A 12,536-nucleotide genomic window follows, 5' to 3' on the forward strand; every position below is an offset into this window, starting at 1 on the left:
CCTCCCAGCTCACCATGATCTAATTTCCTGAAGTAATTATGCTAACTGGGCATTTGAAGAATTATTAACCAATTGTGAACTATCTGCCCCTTAACATTGCATGTATAGTTGTCTTCAAAGGCTGTTAAATTATGTCATGTTCATTACCTTGTACTGAGTGCCTCGTATCCTTATCCATGTTTGGGGGTTTTACTTTAAGTCAAGAAATTTAATCACATCCATTTGGTTTTCTCTAGAGCTGCAGTTCTCAACCTTTTGTGTGGTAGAGACACACCTGGAGAACATGTTAAAAAAATCTCCTGGGTTCCACCCTTGAGAGATAATAAGGTCCAAGGGGAACCCAAATATCTGTGCTTCAGGTCAGCTTAGTGGCTCATCCTATTATACCAATTCCTCGGAAGGCCAAGGTGGGTGGATTCCTTGATCTCAGGAGTTCAAGACCAGCCTGGGCAATATAGTGAGACTCCATCTCTTAAAACAAAAATTGGAAAAAAAAAAAAAAAAAAGGATTAGCCCAGTGTGGTGGCAGGCACCTGTGGTCCCAGCTACTTAAGAGGCTGAGGTAGGCAGATTGCTTGAGCCTGGGAAGTCGAAGCTGCAGTGAGCCATGATCATGCCACTGCACTCCAGCCTGGGTGACAGAGCAAGACCCTGTCTCAAAAAAATAAAAATGAAAAAATCTGTGTTTCCAAGTTCCAAGTGATACTGATGCTGCTGGTTGCCTTTAAGCATCTCACAAAGAATGAACTCATAAATGCTAATATAGTATATGTCTATGGATACTGAATAGTGGGTTTTTTCTCTTTTCTTCTATTCCATGCTCATGTTCTCACTTCTTCCTTTTAGATTGACTTTGAAGATGTGATTGCAGAACCAGAAGGGACACACAGTTTCGATGGCATTTGGAAGGCCAGCTTTACCACCTTCACTGTGACGAAATACTGGTTTTACCGCTTGCTGTCTGCCCTCTTTGGCATCCCAATGGCGCTCATCTGGGGCATTTACTTCGCCATTCTCTCTTTCCTGCACATCTGGGCAGTTGTACCATGCATTAAGAGCTTCCTGATTGAGATTCAGTGCATCAGCCGTGTCTATTCCATCTACGTCCACACCGTCTGTGACCCACTCTTTGAAGCTGTTGGGAAAATATTCAGCAATGTCCGCATCAACTTGCAGAAAGAAATATGAATGACATTTCAAGGATAGAAGTATACCTGATTTTTTTTCCTTTTAATTTTCCTGGTGCCAATTTCAAGTTTCAACTTGCTAATACAGCAACAATTTATGAATGAATTATCTTGGTTGAGAACAAAAAGATCACTTTCTCAGTTTTCATAAGTATTATGTCTCTTCTGAGCTATTTCATCTATTTTTGGCAGTCTGAATTTTTAAAACCCATTTAAATTTTTTTCCTTACCTTTTTATTTGCATGTGGATCAACCATCGCTTTATTGGCTGAGATATGAACATATTGTTGAAAGGTAATTTGAGAGAAATATGAAGAACTGAGGAGAAAAAAAAAAAAAAGAACCAACAACCTCAACTGCCTACTCTAAAATGTTGGTCATTTTATGTTAAGGGAAGAATTCCAGGGTATGCCATGGAGTGTACAAGTATGTGGGCAGATTTTCAGCAAACTCTTTTCCCATCGTTTATAGAGTTAGTGGATTACTGCCATTCCTTCCATAATCCAGTAGGATCCAGTGATCCTTACAAGTTAGAAAACATAATCTTCTGCCTTCTCATGATCCAACTAATGCCTTACTCTTCTTGAAATTTTAACCTATGATATTTTCTGTGCCTGAATATTTGTTCTATAGATAACAAAACCTAAGTGCCTTCCTGTTTTTCACATTTTCCTTTTCAAACAGGGTCTAACTCAGCAACTCGCATTAGGTCAGCAGCCTCCCTGAAGACCAAAATTAGAATATCCATGACCTAGTTTTCCATGAGTGTTTCTGACTCTGAGCTACAGAGTCTGGTGAAGCTCACGTCTGGGCTTCATCAGGCAACATCTTTATCCATAGCGAGTATGGTCAACACTAGCCCAATGAAATGAATTAAAGTGGACCAATAGGACTGAGCCCTCTGTGGGCTGGCAGGCCTGGAAGCCAGCTTTCCCTGCCTCTCATCAGCTGAATGAGGTCAGCGTGTCTATTCAGCTTCGTTTATTTTCAAGAATAATCACGCTTTCCTGAATCCAAACTAATCCATCACCGGGGTGGTTTAGTGGTTCAACATTGTGTTCCCTTTTCAGCTGATCAGTGGGCCTCCAGGGAGGGGCCCTAAAACGGAGGCCATTGTGTGAGCCTATCAGAGTTGCTGCAAACGTGACCCCTGCTCAGTAAAGCACTTGCAACCGTCTGTTATGCTGTGACACATGGCCCCTCCTGCTGCCAGGAGCTTTGGACCTAATCCAAGCGTCCCTTTGCCCAGAAAGAAGATGGGGGAGGAGGCAGTAATAAAAAGATTGAAGTAGTTTTGCTGGAATAAGTTCAAATTCTTCTGAACTCAAACTGAGGAATTTCACCTGTAAACCTGAGTCATACAGAAAGCTGCCTGGTATATCCAAAAGCTTTTTATTCCTCCTGCTCATATTGTGATTCTGCCCTTGGGGACTTTTCTTAAACCTTCAGTTATGCTTTTTTTTTTTTTTTTTTTTCATACACTTATTGGAACTCTGCTTGATTTTTGCCTCTTCCAGTTTTCCTGACACTTTAATTACCAACCTGTTACCTACTTTGACTTTTTTGCATTTAAAACAGACACTGGCATGGATATAGTTTTACTTTTAAACTGTGTACATAACTGAAAATGGGCTATACTGCATACTTTTTTAATATAAAGATATTTTTATCTTTATATGAAGAAAATCACTTAGGAAATGGCTTTGTGATTCAGTCTGTAAACTGTGTATTCCAAGACATGTCTGTTCTACATAGATGCTTAGTCCCTCATGCAAATCAATTACTGGTCCAAAAGATTGCTGAAATTTTATATGCTTACTGATATATTTTACAATATTTTTTATCATGCATGTCCTATAAAGGTTACAAGCCTGCACAATAAAAATGTTTAACAGTTAAACAGTCAACTTTTACTATTTTTTCCCAAAACAGGTGTTTACATGTCAGCGTCTATGTGTGTCTATGTATTTGTAGGTAGTGAACATGTGCATAGTGTGTGTACGTGTTTGTATGTATTTTTGGGGGGTAATAGCCTCCCACTTTAAAATTATTGCAGAGTCACTCAGGATATTTCTGCTAAGGTCATCACCATTTATGAGTTACTTCAGATAAAAGTTATAATTAATAACAAAGTTTTTTAGCAATTTGCCCAATGTTTTATATGTCATCTAATTTGAGCCCCCAGCAAGCTTGTGTGATGGATATTAATACTCTCACTTGGTGAATGACACAATTTGCATTCGGTGCCAATGCCTTGAACTCTGCCATGTCTTAACTGGGTTTTAAAGAGGTATTTTGCAGTCTCAATTTATGTTTGTTGCTTGGCTAAGTTTACATTCAGGACTTCTATATTAGGGTTCTCCAGAGAAACAAAACCAATAGAAGATAGAAGGAGATGATAAATAGATAGATAGATAGATAGATAGATAGATAGATAGATAGATAATAGATAGGATAGAGATAAAGAGAGAGATGAAGATAGAGATAGATAGAGATGGACATGGAGATGGAGATAGAGAGATGGAGATAGATACATATATAGAGATGGAGATAGAGATATATAGGGACAGATAGAGACAGAGATAGAAATAGAGATAGAGATAGATGGAGAATGAGATAGAGATATATAGGGATATATACAGACAGAGATAGAAATAGATGTATATCTAGAGATGGAGCTACAGGTAGAGATAAGTGGAGATGATGAGAAAGAGATAGATGGAGATGATAGGGATAGAGATAGAAACAGATGGAGATGATAGAGATAGATAGAGACAGATGGAGATGATAGAGAGCAAGAGTTTATTATAAGGAACTGGCTCACAGGATTATGGAGGCTGACAAGTTCCCAAGTCTGCAGGGTGAGTCAGCAAGCTGGGAACCCAGGAGAGCTGATGATGTAGTTCCAGTCCAACATCAGCAGGCTCAGGAGCCAGGAAAAGCTGCTATTTTAGACCAAATCCAAGGGCAGGGAAAAAAATTCAATGTTCCAGTTTGAAAGCAGTCAAGCAGAAGGAATTCTCTCTTACTTGGTGGTCAGGGTCAGGGTCAGCTTATTCTATGCAAGCCTTCAACTGATTAGATGAGGCCCACCCAGATTAGGGAGGGCAATCTGCCTTACTCTGTCTATAAATATTAATCTTATCCAAAAGCACCCTCAAAGAAACATTCAGCATAATATGTGACCAAACATATGGACACCCCATGACTCAGTCAAGTTGATACAAAAAGTCAATCATCACAGCTTCCAATCCAGTTCCATCTACAAAAATAACTATATGGTTTTGGACAATTTTACTCCATATTGGTAATAAATAGCTTCATACATCACATATTTAGCCTGTAATCCTAGCAGTTTGGAAGCCTGAGGCTGAGACTGGAGGATCAATTGAGGCCAGGAGTTCATACCAGCCTTGACAACATAGTGAGACCATCAGAAAGAGAAAAGGAAACAAGGAAGGAAAGAAAGAAAGAAGGAAGGAAGGAAGGAAGGAAGGAAGGAAGGAAGGAAGGAAGGAAGGAAGGAGGGAGGGAGGGAGGGAGGGAGGGAGGGAGGGAGGGAGGGAGGGAGGGAAAGAAACAAGGAAGGAAGGAAAGAAAAGAGAGGAAAGGAGAAGAAAGGAAAGGAAGGAAAGAAAGAAAAAGAGGAAGGAAGGAGGGAAGGAAGGAAGGAAGGAAGGAAGGAAGGAAGGAAGGAAGGAAGGAAGGAAGCAAGCAAGGAAGGTCTCATACCTTCCCTGATGTGGGTGCTAATAGTCAAACGTTCTATGTTTTAATTTATAATCCATATTTTTAACATTGGGTGGAGGGGAGAAGTAAAGAAAGGCACCCTTAACATAACACAGAGGGCTGAAATCATAAAATAAAAGGTCATGGCAATAAACACATAAAATATCAAACTTCTATATATCAAAAACAGTAGAAACAAATACAAAACAAATGATAAAGACTGATAACAGAAAGATTTGAATGCATAGTACCATTATAATATACTTAAAAATACAGAGAGCTTTCATACATTAAGAAAAAGATGAATAATAAGCAAAGATAGTTCACAAAAGAAGTACACAACAATCATACAAAAACTTATACTCACTAGGAATGAAATAGTAAGAGTTAAAGCAATGAGACATTATTTTCACCTAAATCTGCAGAGACGGAAAACAAAAGTAATGTCTATGCTGGTGAAGATGCAGGCGAGTGGGCACACTCATTCATTGCATCTGTGAGAGTAACTGGTATAAGCCATTTGGAAGACAATTAAATGCACACATGATATATCCCACAATTCCTCTTACTAAATAAAAATAATAGAGGCATACCAAGGTTCATCATCATAGATGTTCATTATTTTATTGTCAGTAGCATAATACATTGGAAACAACATAAATATTCAAAACAACCAAATCGGTTAAATAAATTATGGTATATGCATTTAACAGACTTCTATTAACTTTTAAATATTGGATGGAATAGAATATTTAATGACATGGAAACATGTTCATAGCATGATGTTAACTTAAATAGTAAAATTTAAAAATTATGTGTAGGATATAATGCTATTTTTTGTTTAAAATTTGGGGGTGAGTGGATTTAAAGAATTGTGTCATTTCTGAGCTTCTGCCAAATACTTTACAGACATTATTGCAAATTTATACAAAATTTCAAAATAGATATTGATGTCCCCATTTTACAAATAAGATTTAAAGAGTTTTAGAAAGACACCCGTTCACCATCACTAATAAGTATTGGAGTTATTGTCTAATCCAGGGGTGTCTATCCTCAAAGCTCTGTTCCTTCCACTCATCTATCCTCCTGCTCTGTGTGGTTTCTGAGCCCTAAGCCTTTCTCCTCTTCATGAAGCTTCCTGTTCCCACTGGCTTGCAGAATTATTTCATCCACTCTGAAAGGCATAATAAGCAAGTAATGTGAGCAGAATTGGAGTAAACATTAGCAGAAGTTAAGTAATAGTTAAAACTTGTAATTAACTTCGTATGTCAAGTGTATCTTTTATAAATGTATTAGTTTACGTAATATTTGCCATAACCCTATATGGTATGTATCATCATTATCATTCCAATTTTACAGAGTAAGAAATTGAGGCACAGAAGAGTCAAGTAACTTGCTCAGAGTCACACAGCTAGTAACTAACAAAGTCAGGATTATGAACCCATGGAGTCTGGCTCCAGAATCTGGGGGCTAAACCATGACACCAAATCATACAGTTAGTGGGAATCCCGCAAAACAGAAAGCAAGTTGTGTCTCTACTGAGAACAAGCAATGGTCAACAACATGGGCGCCAATTAAATTGCAAATTAAAACATTTTGAGTCTAAAATATAAAATTAAAACTGCTCTCACAAATTTACCAAAATCTTTGATTTAAACATTTACATATAAGTTTTTATGACATAAAAAAATGTTTCATAATAGAGTATATTCAGTCACATTATAGTTCAGTGACTTTCAAGACCATAAAATGACTAAGTGACAAGTTGATGTGCAGACTCCAAGACAGAGATTTTAATGATGGAAAGAAACACACTTTTTGAAATAAACTCTAATATTTATATTATTTGACAAATATTAAATAATCTCCACAGAATCAGATTAGGTTCTATCAAGTAACCGATAGAACCATTTTACCATTAAGATTCAAGACTATTTTTTTCTCTAGGACTCTCCATTCATTTATTTGACTTTCATATTCATTCTTAGATCTGCCAGTTGCTTTAGTAATAATGAATGTCTCAAGATGTTGTGCTTTACCCAACTTACCATCAATGCAAACTCTCCCCACTTCCCCAGTGCACACCAATCCTACCGATACTTGCTCTCATCTTATTTTTCCCTTCCACTAAAATGGATGATTCCCTACTCTGAGCAAAAACCATTCTCGTCACATGTGCTCTGAATCTCATCCTTTCTTATTTTCACAACATCTTTGCTCCATGTGTCATCTCGTTTAACTCTTTTACTATCTATCTCTCCCTGTGTTCTGAATTGCTCTCATTAGCCTCCAAACATCACATATAACTTCATCATTTAAAAAAAAACACATTCCCTCCCGTAACCTTATAACCTCCTCCAACCATCAATGCTTCTTCTCCTTTCTTTTACAACCAAAATTAACAAAAGAATTATTTATATACATTGCCTAAACACTATTAAATTACCCTACCTATAATTGTAGGTAGGGTATAATTTTAAGTCAAGCAGATTTTGGGGTTTTGGGGGTTTTTTGTTTTAGTTTTTGTTTTTGTTTTTGTTTTATCTGAGATGAGTTCTTGATAAGTTGCCCCATCTGGTCTTGAACACGGAGGCTCAAGCAATCCGCTCACCTCAGCCTCCTGAGAAGCTAGAGCTACAGGTGTGCTCAACAGTGCCCAGCCGAACAGGTTTTTTAAACAATTTTTTATTTCTGGTTCCCAGATATAGGCATAGGCATGCTCAATAGTCAGTGTCATCCTTGGTTCACGTGGAGCTCTCTTCTATTTGCTTTTATTATTTAATGATCATTCATTAGCACCTATGAATTCATTACCAAATCAAAGAACTAGATTTCACAACTACACATTTGTTCGTTCTCTTTCCCATCCACCCATCCCCCTGCATCCATATGAGGTAACCATCCTCCAAAATTTTGTATTTATTATCTTCTTGCCTGTTAAAAAATGTTAAATACAATCTCCCAAGGTGAGAAAAAAAAATCTAGTTTTAGTTCTTTTAAAAGTCTTTTTAAGGAGTATCATGCAGAATGGACTGTTCTGGCATTTGATTTTTTTTTTCACTTAACATTAAGATTTGTTCATATTGTTGAAAATAGTTCTAGGTCATTCGTTTTCAGTGCTATATATTTGTCTGTTGTGTGAACATACCCATTTTTATCCAGCTGCCTCTTGAGGAGGACATGGTATGCCAATGGTACTGCTATAATCATATTTCTATATGTCCGCTGGGAGGGCTTGTGGGCATAAATTCCTCTAGGGATTATCATCAGGACTGAATTGTTCAGCCCTGAAAAATGATACACTCCCACCTTTTCTAGATATGACCAATGACTTTCCAAAGTAATAATAGCAATTTACACAGCCACCAGCATTTGGAACTGTCACACTTCTTCAATTTTGCTAATCAAGTGGGTGTGAAATAGTATCTTATTTTAGTCCTAATTTATACCTTTCTGATTACCAGTAAGGTTAAGTGTCTCTTCACTGGTTTTTGGTCATGTGGGCTTCTTCTGGGAAATGACATGTCATTCAGCAAGGGTTTTTAAAAAATGGTTTGTCTTTTATCATTGAGTCATAGGAATTCTTATAGATTCTTAATGTTTATCATTTTATTTTTACATGTGTTTCAAATACTTTTCTCAATTTCTATGCTTATTTTCACTTTCATTGTTAAAATGTCTATTAGTGAACATAAGTATTTTGACTTTAGTGTTCAAAGCTATCCATTTTTATTTTTAGTACTTTTTATCATGTCAAAGAGAGATTTTCCTGTGCCAAGATCAGTAAGATATTTATTGTATTTTAACTAGCATTACTGTGGTCTAAGAGTTTAAATATCTTAGGTTTTTCTAGCATAAAAATATTTTGCAATATGTTCAATCACATTAAAGATGTACTTTTAACATTTAAGTCCTTAATCCAGTTACATGGAGTTGATTTGTTTGTGTGGCATGATGTAGGAATCCAATTTCATTTTTTTCTGAACGAGACAACCATTTTTGCTAACTTCATTAACTGAAAATGTCCTCCTTTCTCCTTTAAACTATAATGCCACCTCTGTTATTTATTGAAGTTCCATTCATACTTGGATTGATTTCTGAACTCTCTATTCTAGCCCACTGGTCAATTTTTTTTCCTGTATTCATATAACATTTTAAAGTGAGTCTTCAAATCTTGTAAGACAAGTTTTAATTTCCTGTTTTCTTTACTCCTTACTTTCTAAGTGCCTTGGTTATTTTTTTGCCATTTAATTTTCCAGAAAAACTTAAAATAGTCTCATCCATTTCTAATAAAAATTCATTTGGAATATTAATTGGAATTGAATCTTTAGATCAAGTTGGAAAATTGGCATGTGTATGATACCAAGGCTTCCTAGCTCTAACCATGGAAGAAGAGTTTCATTTATTTCTTTATAAGCATTTTTAGCAAAGTTTCATAATGTTCTATGTAGAGTTTTTTCATGTTTTATGATTTATTTATTCCAAGTATGATATTTATTATACTTAGCGACTATTTTAGTACATATTTGCTAATTGTTGACTGGTTGTCTTTAGAAATGCAATTAACTTAATATTGAGATATGATCAACATTAAAGTGAAATACATATATCCTAACTACAGTTCAATGAGTTTCGGCAAATGTTATGTTTTTTAATTGCCAAATATATAAAATATCTTAAATTAGTTTTGGTTTTAATTTCTAGCTCTATTTTGGGAAAAAATATGATCTAAATATACTTGTTCTTGAAATGTATTAAGACATTTTATGGTCAGGTCCATGATAAATTTTATAAATATTTAATGTATGTTTCAAAAGAATATGCACCCTCTAATTTTTAGATGCAGAATTCAATATATGCCTATTATATCAGCTTTATGTTTTGTTGTTCAGATTTTCTATATTTTAATGACTTTTTTGTCTAGTCTGTTTCTTCAATGAGAAGACTAGACTATCAGTCCCTCCTAATAGATTTATGATTGTTTACTTTATATACATTTCAAGCTACTCTATTCAGTGCATACCTGTGTAGAAATATTTCGTCTCACTGATAAGTTGGTTCTACATACCTTTTATGGTTAGGAAGTTAGTCTTCCCATCTTTAATTATTGTTTTGTCATAAAGTTTATTTTGCTAAAAACTTACATAGTTATACCTGTTTACTTAAGATAAGCATTTTCCTGGCCGGGTGCAGTGGCTCACACCTGTAATCCCAGCACTTTGGAGGTCGAGGCAGGCAGATCACCTGAGGTCAGGAGTTTGAGCAGCCTGGCTAACAGAGACAACAAAACCCTGTCTCTACTAAAACTACAAAAATTAGCCGGACGTGGTGGTAGGTGCCTGTAATCCCAGCTACTGTGGAAACGGAGGCAAGAGAATTGCTTGAACCTGGGAGGCAGAGGTTACGGTGAGCCGAGATCACAAGACTCCATCTCAAAAAAATAAAATAAAATAAAACAAAATAAAAGATAAACATTTTCCTGATGTATTTAGGTCCAGTCTTTCACTCTGAGGGCTGTCATGCACTAGCAATATCAGCAGTACACTACCCAGCTCTAGGGAATGCCATTTAGAGAGACTGTCATGTGCATGGCATCTCTTAGACTGTGTGCCTGTACGGTTCCCATGTTCTTACACTTTATGTGAGACTGTTATAAACAGTACAGAGTTGGATTTTGTTTTTTATCCAATCTGATAGTTTATTCTTTTACTGGCCGATTGGGTCTGTTTATATTCATTGTGATTGTTGATACATTTTTGTTTTCTTCTATTTTCTTACTTTTTATTGCAAGTATCCCATTTTTTGTTTCTTTTTAATACTTTCTTGTTTAAAGTAATTAATATATATATACAGTATATTATATACATTTGTATGTGTATGTATATCCTCTAACTAGACAAGAATTTCAGTATATGTTCATGACTCTTGGCCTTCCCCCGACGGGGGTTGCCAATCATATTGACAACATACAGAGCTTTAATTCTGTGGTATTTTGGATATAGTTCTTTTTTTTCTTGATGTTTTTTCTTCTCTTGCTTTATTTTTTTGAGTGCTTATGTTAAAACATCTTTTCAGTGGGAGTTCTTTTATGGTAAAGCCTTGTATGCCTGAGAATATTTTATTGCCATCACATGTTTGAATGACAAATTTATTCATTGTAAAATTCTACCTTCAAATTTATTTTCTTATGTATTTTTTTATAATTACTCCATTGCCTCTGGCATTCTGCATTTATTGAAAACTGATGTCATTTGTGTCATTTATCATTTTCTCTTTGCCTATGGCATTCTTAAATCTCAATATAATGGACCTGTGTGTGATTTTTCTATCTTTCTAGAAGCATTCTTCCATGTGGTCTTTCAACTCCATCATTCTTCAGCTGTATCTATGTCACTATTTATCCCACCTATTAGGTTCCTCCAAATCTACATTTTTATCCTGATATTTTACATGGCATTTTTTGTGGGGGGAATTTCTTTTCTTATTTCATGTTGCTAATATATTTCTTTTTCTCAATTAGGATGTTTACTTAAGAAGATATAAATTATTAGTTCTTTTGTTCTAATATATGTGCTCCCAGGGGTGTTTGTCATCCAGTTTGTTATTCTGCTTTTGAGATCGTTTACTCCTCAGCTGTCCTCTATCCAACCCATAAATGAAGAAATAGCCCAAGGCTTCACCCTAAGCCCTCTTCTTGTCTCTGTGTGCGTGTTCTCTCCAGACAATCTCATCTCTCGTGGCTGTCTCATAGATATCTCTATCATACGCTGTTCCAAACTGTACTACTCTTGCTTCCTCCACCCTGCCAAACATTCTATATCATATTTAATTGTTCAGTCATCCACATAGCTACCCAAGCTTGAAACCTAGGAGTTCCCGTAGACCTTTCTTTTCCTCAAGACCTATAGCCAGTTCATTACCAGATTCTGTCAGTTCCATCTTCAAAATGTATCTTGCTTTTGCACCCCTGCCTCAATTCCACTGCCACAACCTCATTGTGAGCAGCCATAATTTAAATCCTGGTCTACTTTAGGTAGTCCTACCTGTTTCCATCCTTAACCCCATCCAACTCATTTGGCCACTTTGCTCTACAGCAACACACATTTTCACAGAGGTACACACACATACACACACACAGAACTTAAAATCCTCTAGTAACTTCTCACTGCATTAAGTAAAATGCATTCATAAAATCACGTCTCTTTACCAAGTCACATGATTCAGCTCCTGCCTATCTCTCCAACCTAATTTCATACCACAACATCCTCATGATCTGTGCTCCAGACACACTGATGTTCTTTCAGTCCCAAGAATATGCTATGGTCCCTCTCAAAGTCAGAGGACTTTGCACAGCTGCTCCCTCTGACCAAGATGATCTTACACAATCCTCTCTACTTTGCTAACTCCTTCTCATTCTTCAGGTCTCAGCCTCAATGTCACCCCTCAGAGAGGTCTCCCATGTCTTCCCTAAGTGAAGCAAGTCCTTTTATCTGAATCTCTATCTTAGCCTCTTGCCTATTTCCTTCACAGCACATATCATATTGAGTAATTACTTCATTTAACTGTTCACAATATTTAGTTTTTTCACCCCCTTTAGGATTTAAACTCCATAAGGCAGAG

General features: G+C 36.3%; 1 protein-coding gene and 1 long non-coding RNA gene across 4 annotated transcripts in view; one reads left to right on the plus strand and one right to left on the minus strand.

The window, feature by feature from the left end:
- The window catches only part of CAV1 (caveolin 1), a 34,514-nt gene extending 32,977 nt beyond the window's left edge, over positions 1 to 1,537 (plus strand). For all 3 annotated transcript variants that reach the window (XM_007982676.3, XM_007982675.3, XM_007982677.3), the window contains exon 3: positions 847 to 1,537. In XM_007982676.3, the coding sequence (XP_007980867.1) occupies positions 847 to 1,188 (342 nt within the window). In that variant the 3' untranslated portion in view covers positions 1,189 to 1,537. The remainder of the gene's footprint in view (positions 1 to 846) is intronic.
- Positions 1,538 to 4,783: 3,246 nt separating this feature from the next.
- The window catches only part of LOC119626214 (uncharacterized), a 126,139-nt gene continuing 118,386 nt past the window's right edge, over positions 4,784 to 12,536 (minus strand). The window contains exon 4 of the long non-coding RNA XR_012090401.1: positions 4,784 to 6,090. This is a non-coding gene — a long non-coding RNA (uncharacterized lncRNA). The remainder of the gene's footprint in view (positions 6,091 to 12,536) is intronic.

The sequence above is a fragment of the Chlorocebus sabaeus genome, chromosome 21 (assembly GCF_047675955.1).
Source record: "Chlorocebus sabaeus isolate Y175 chromosome 21, mChlSab1.0.hap1, whole genome shotgun sequence".
Taxonomy (NCBI): domain Eukaryota; kingdom Metazoa; phylum Chordata; class Mammalia; order Primates; family Cercopithecidae; genus Chlorocebus; species Chlorocebus sabaeus.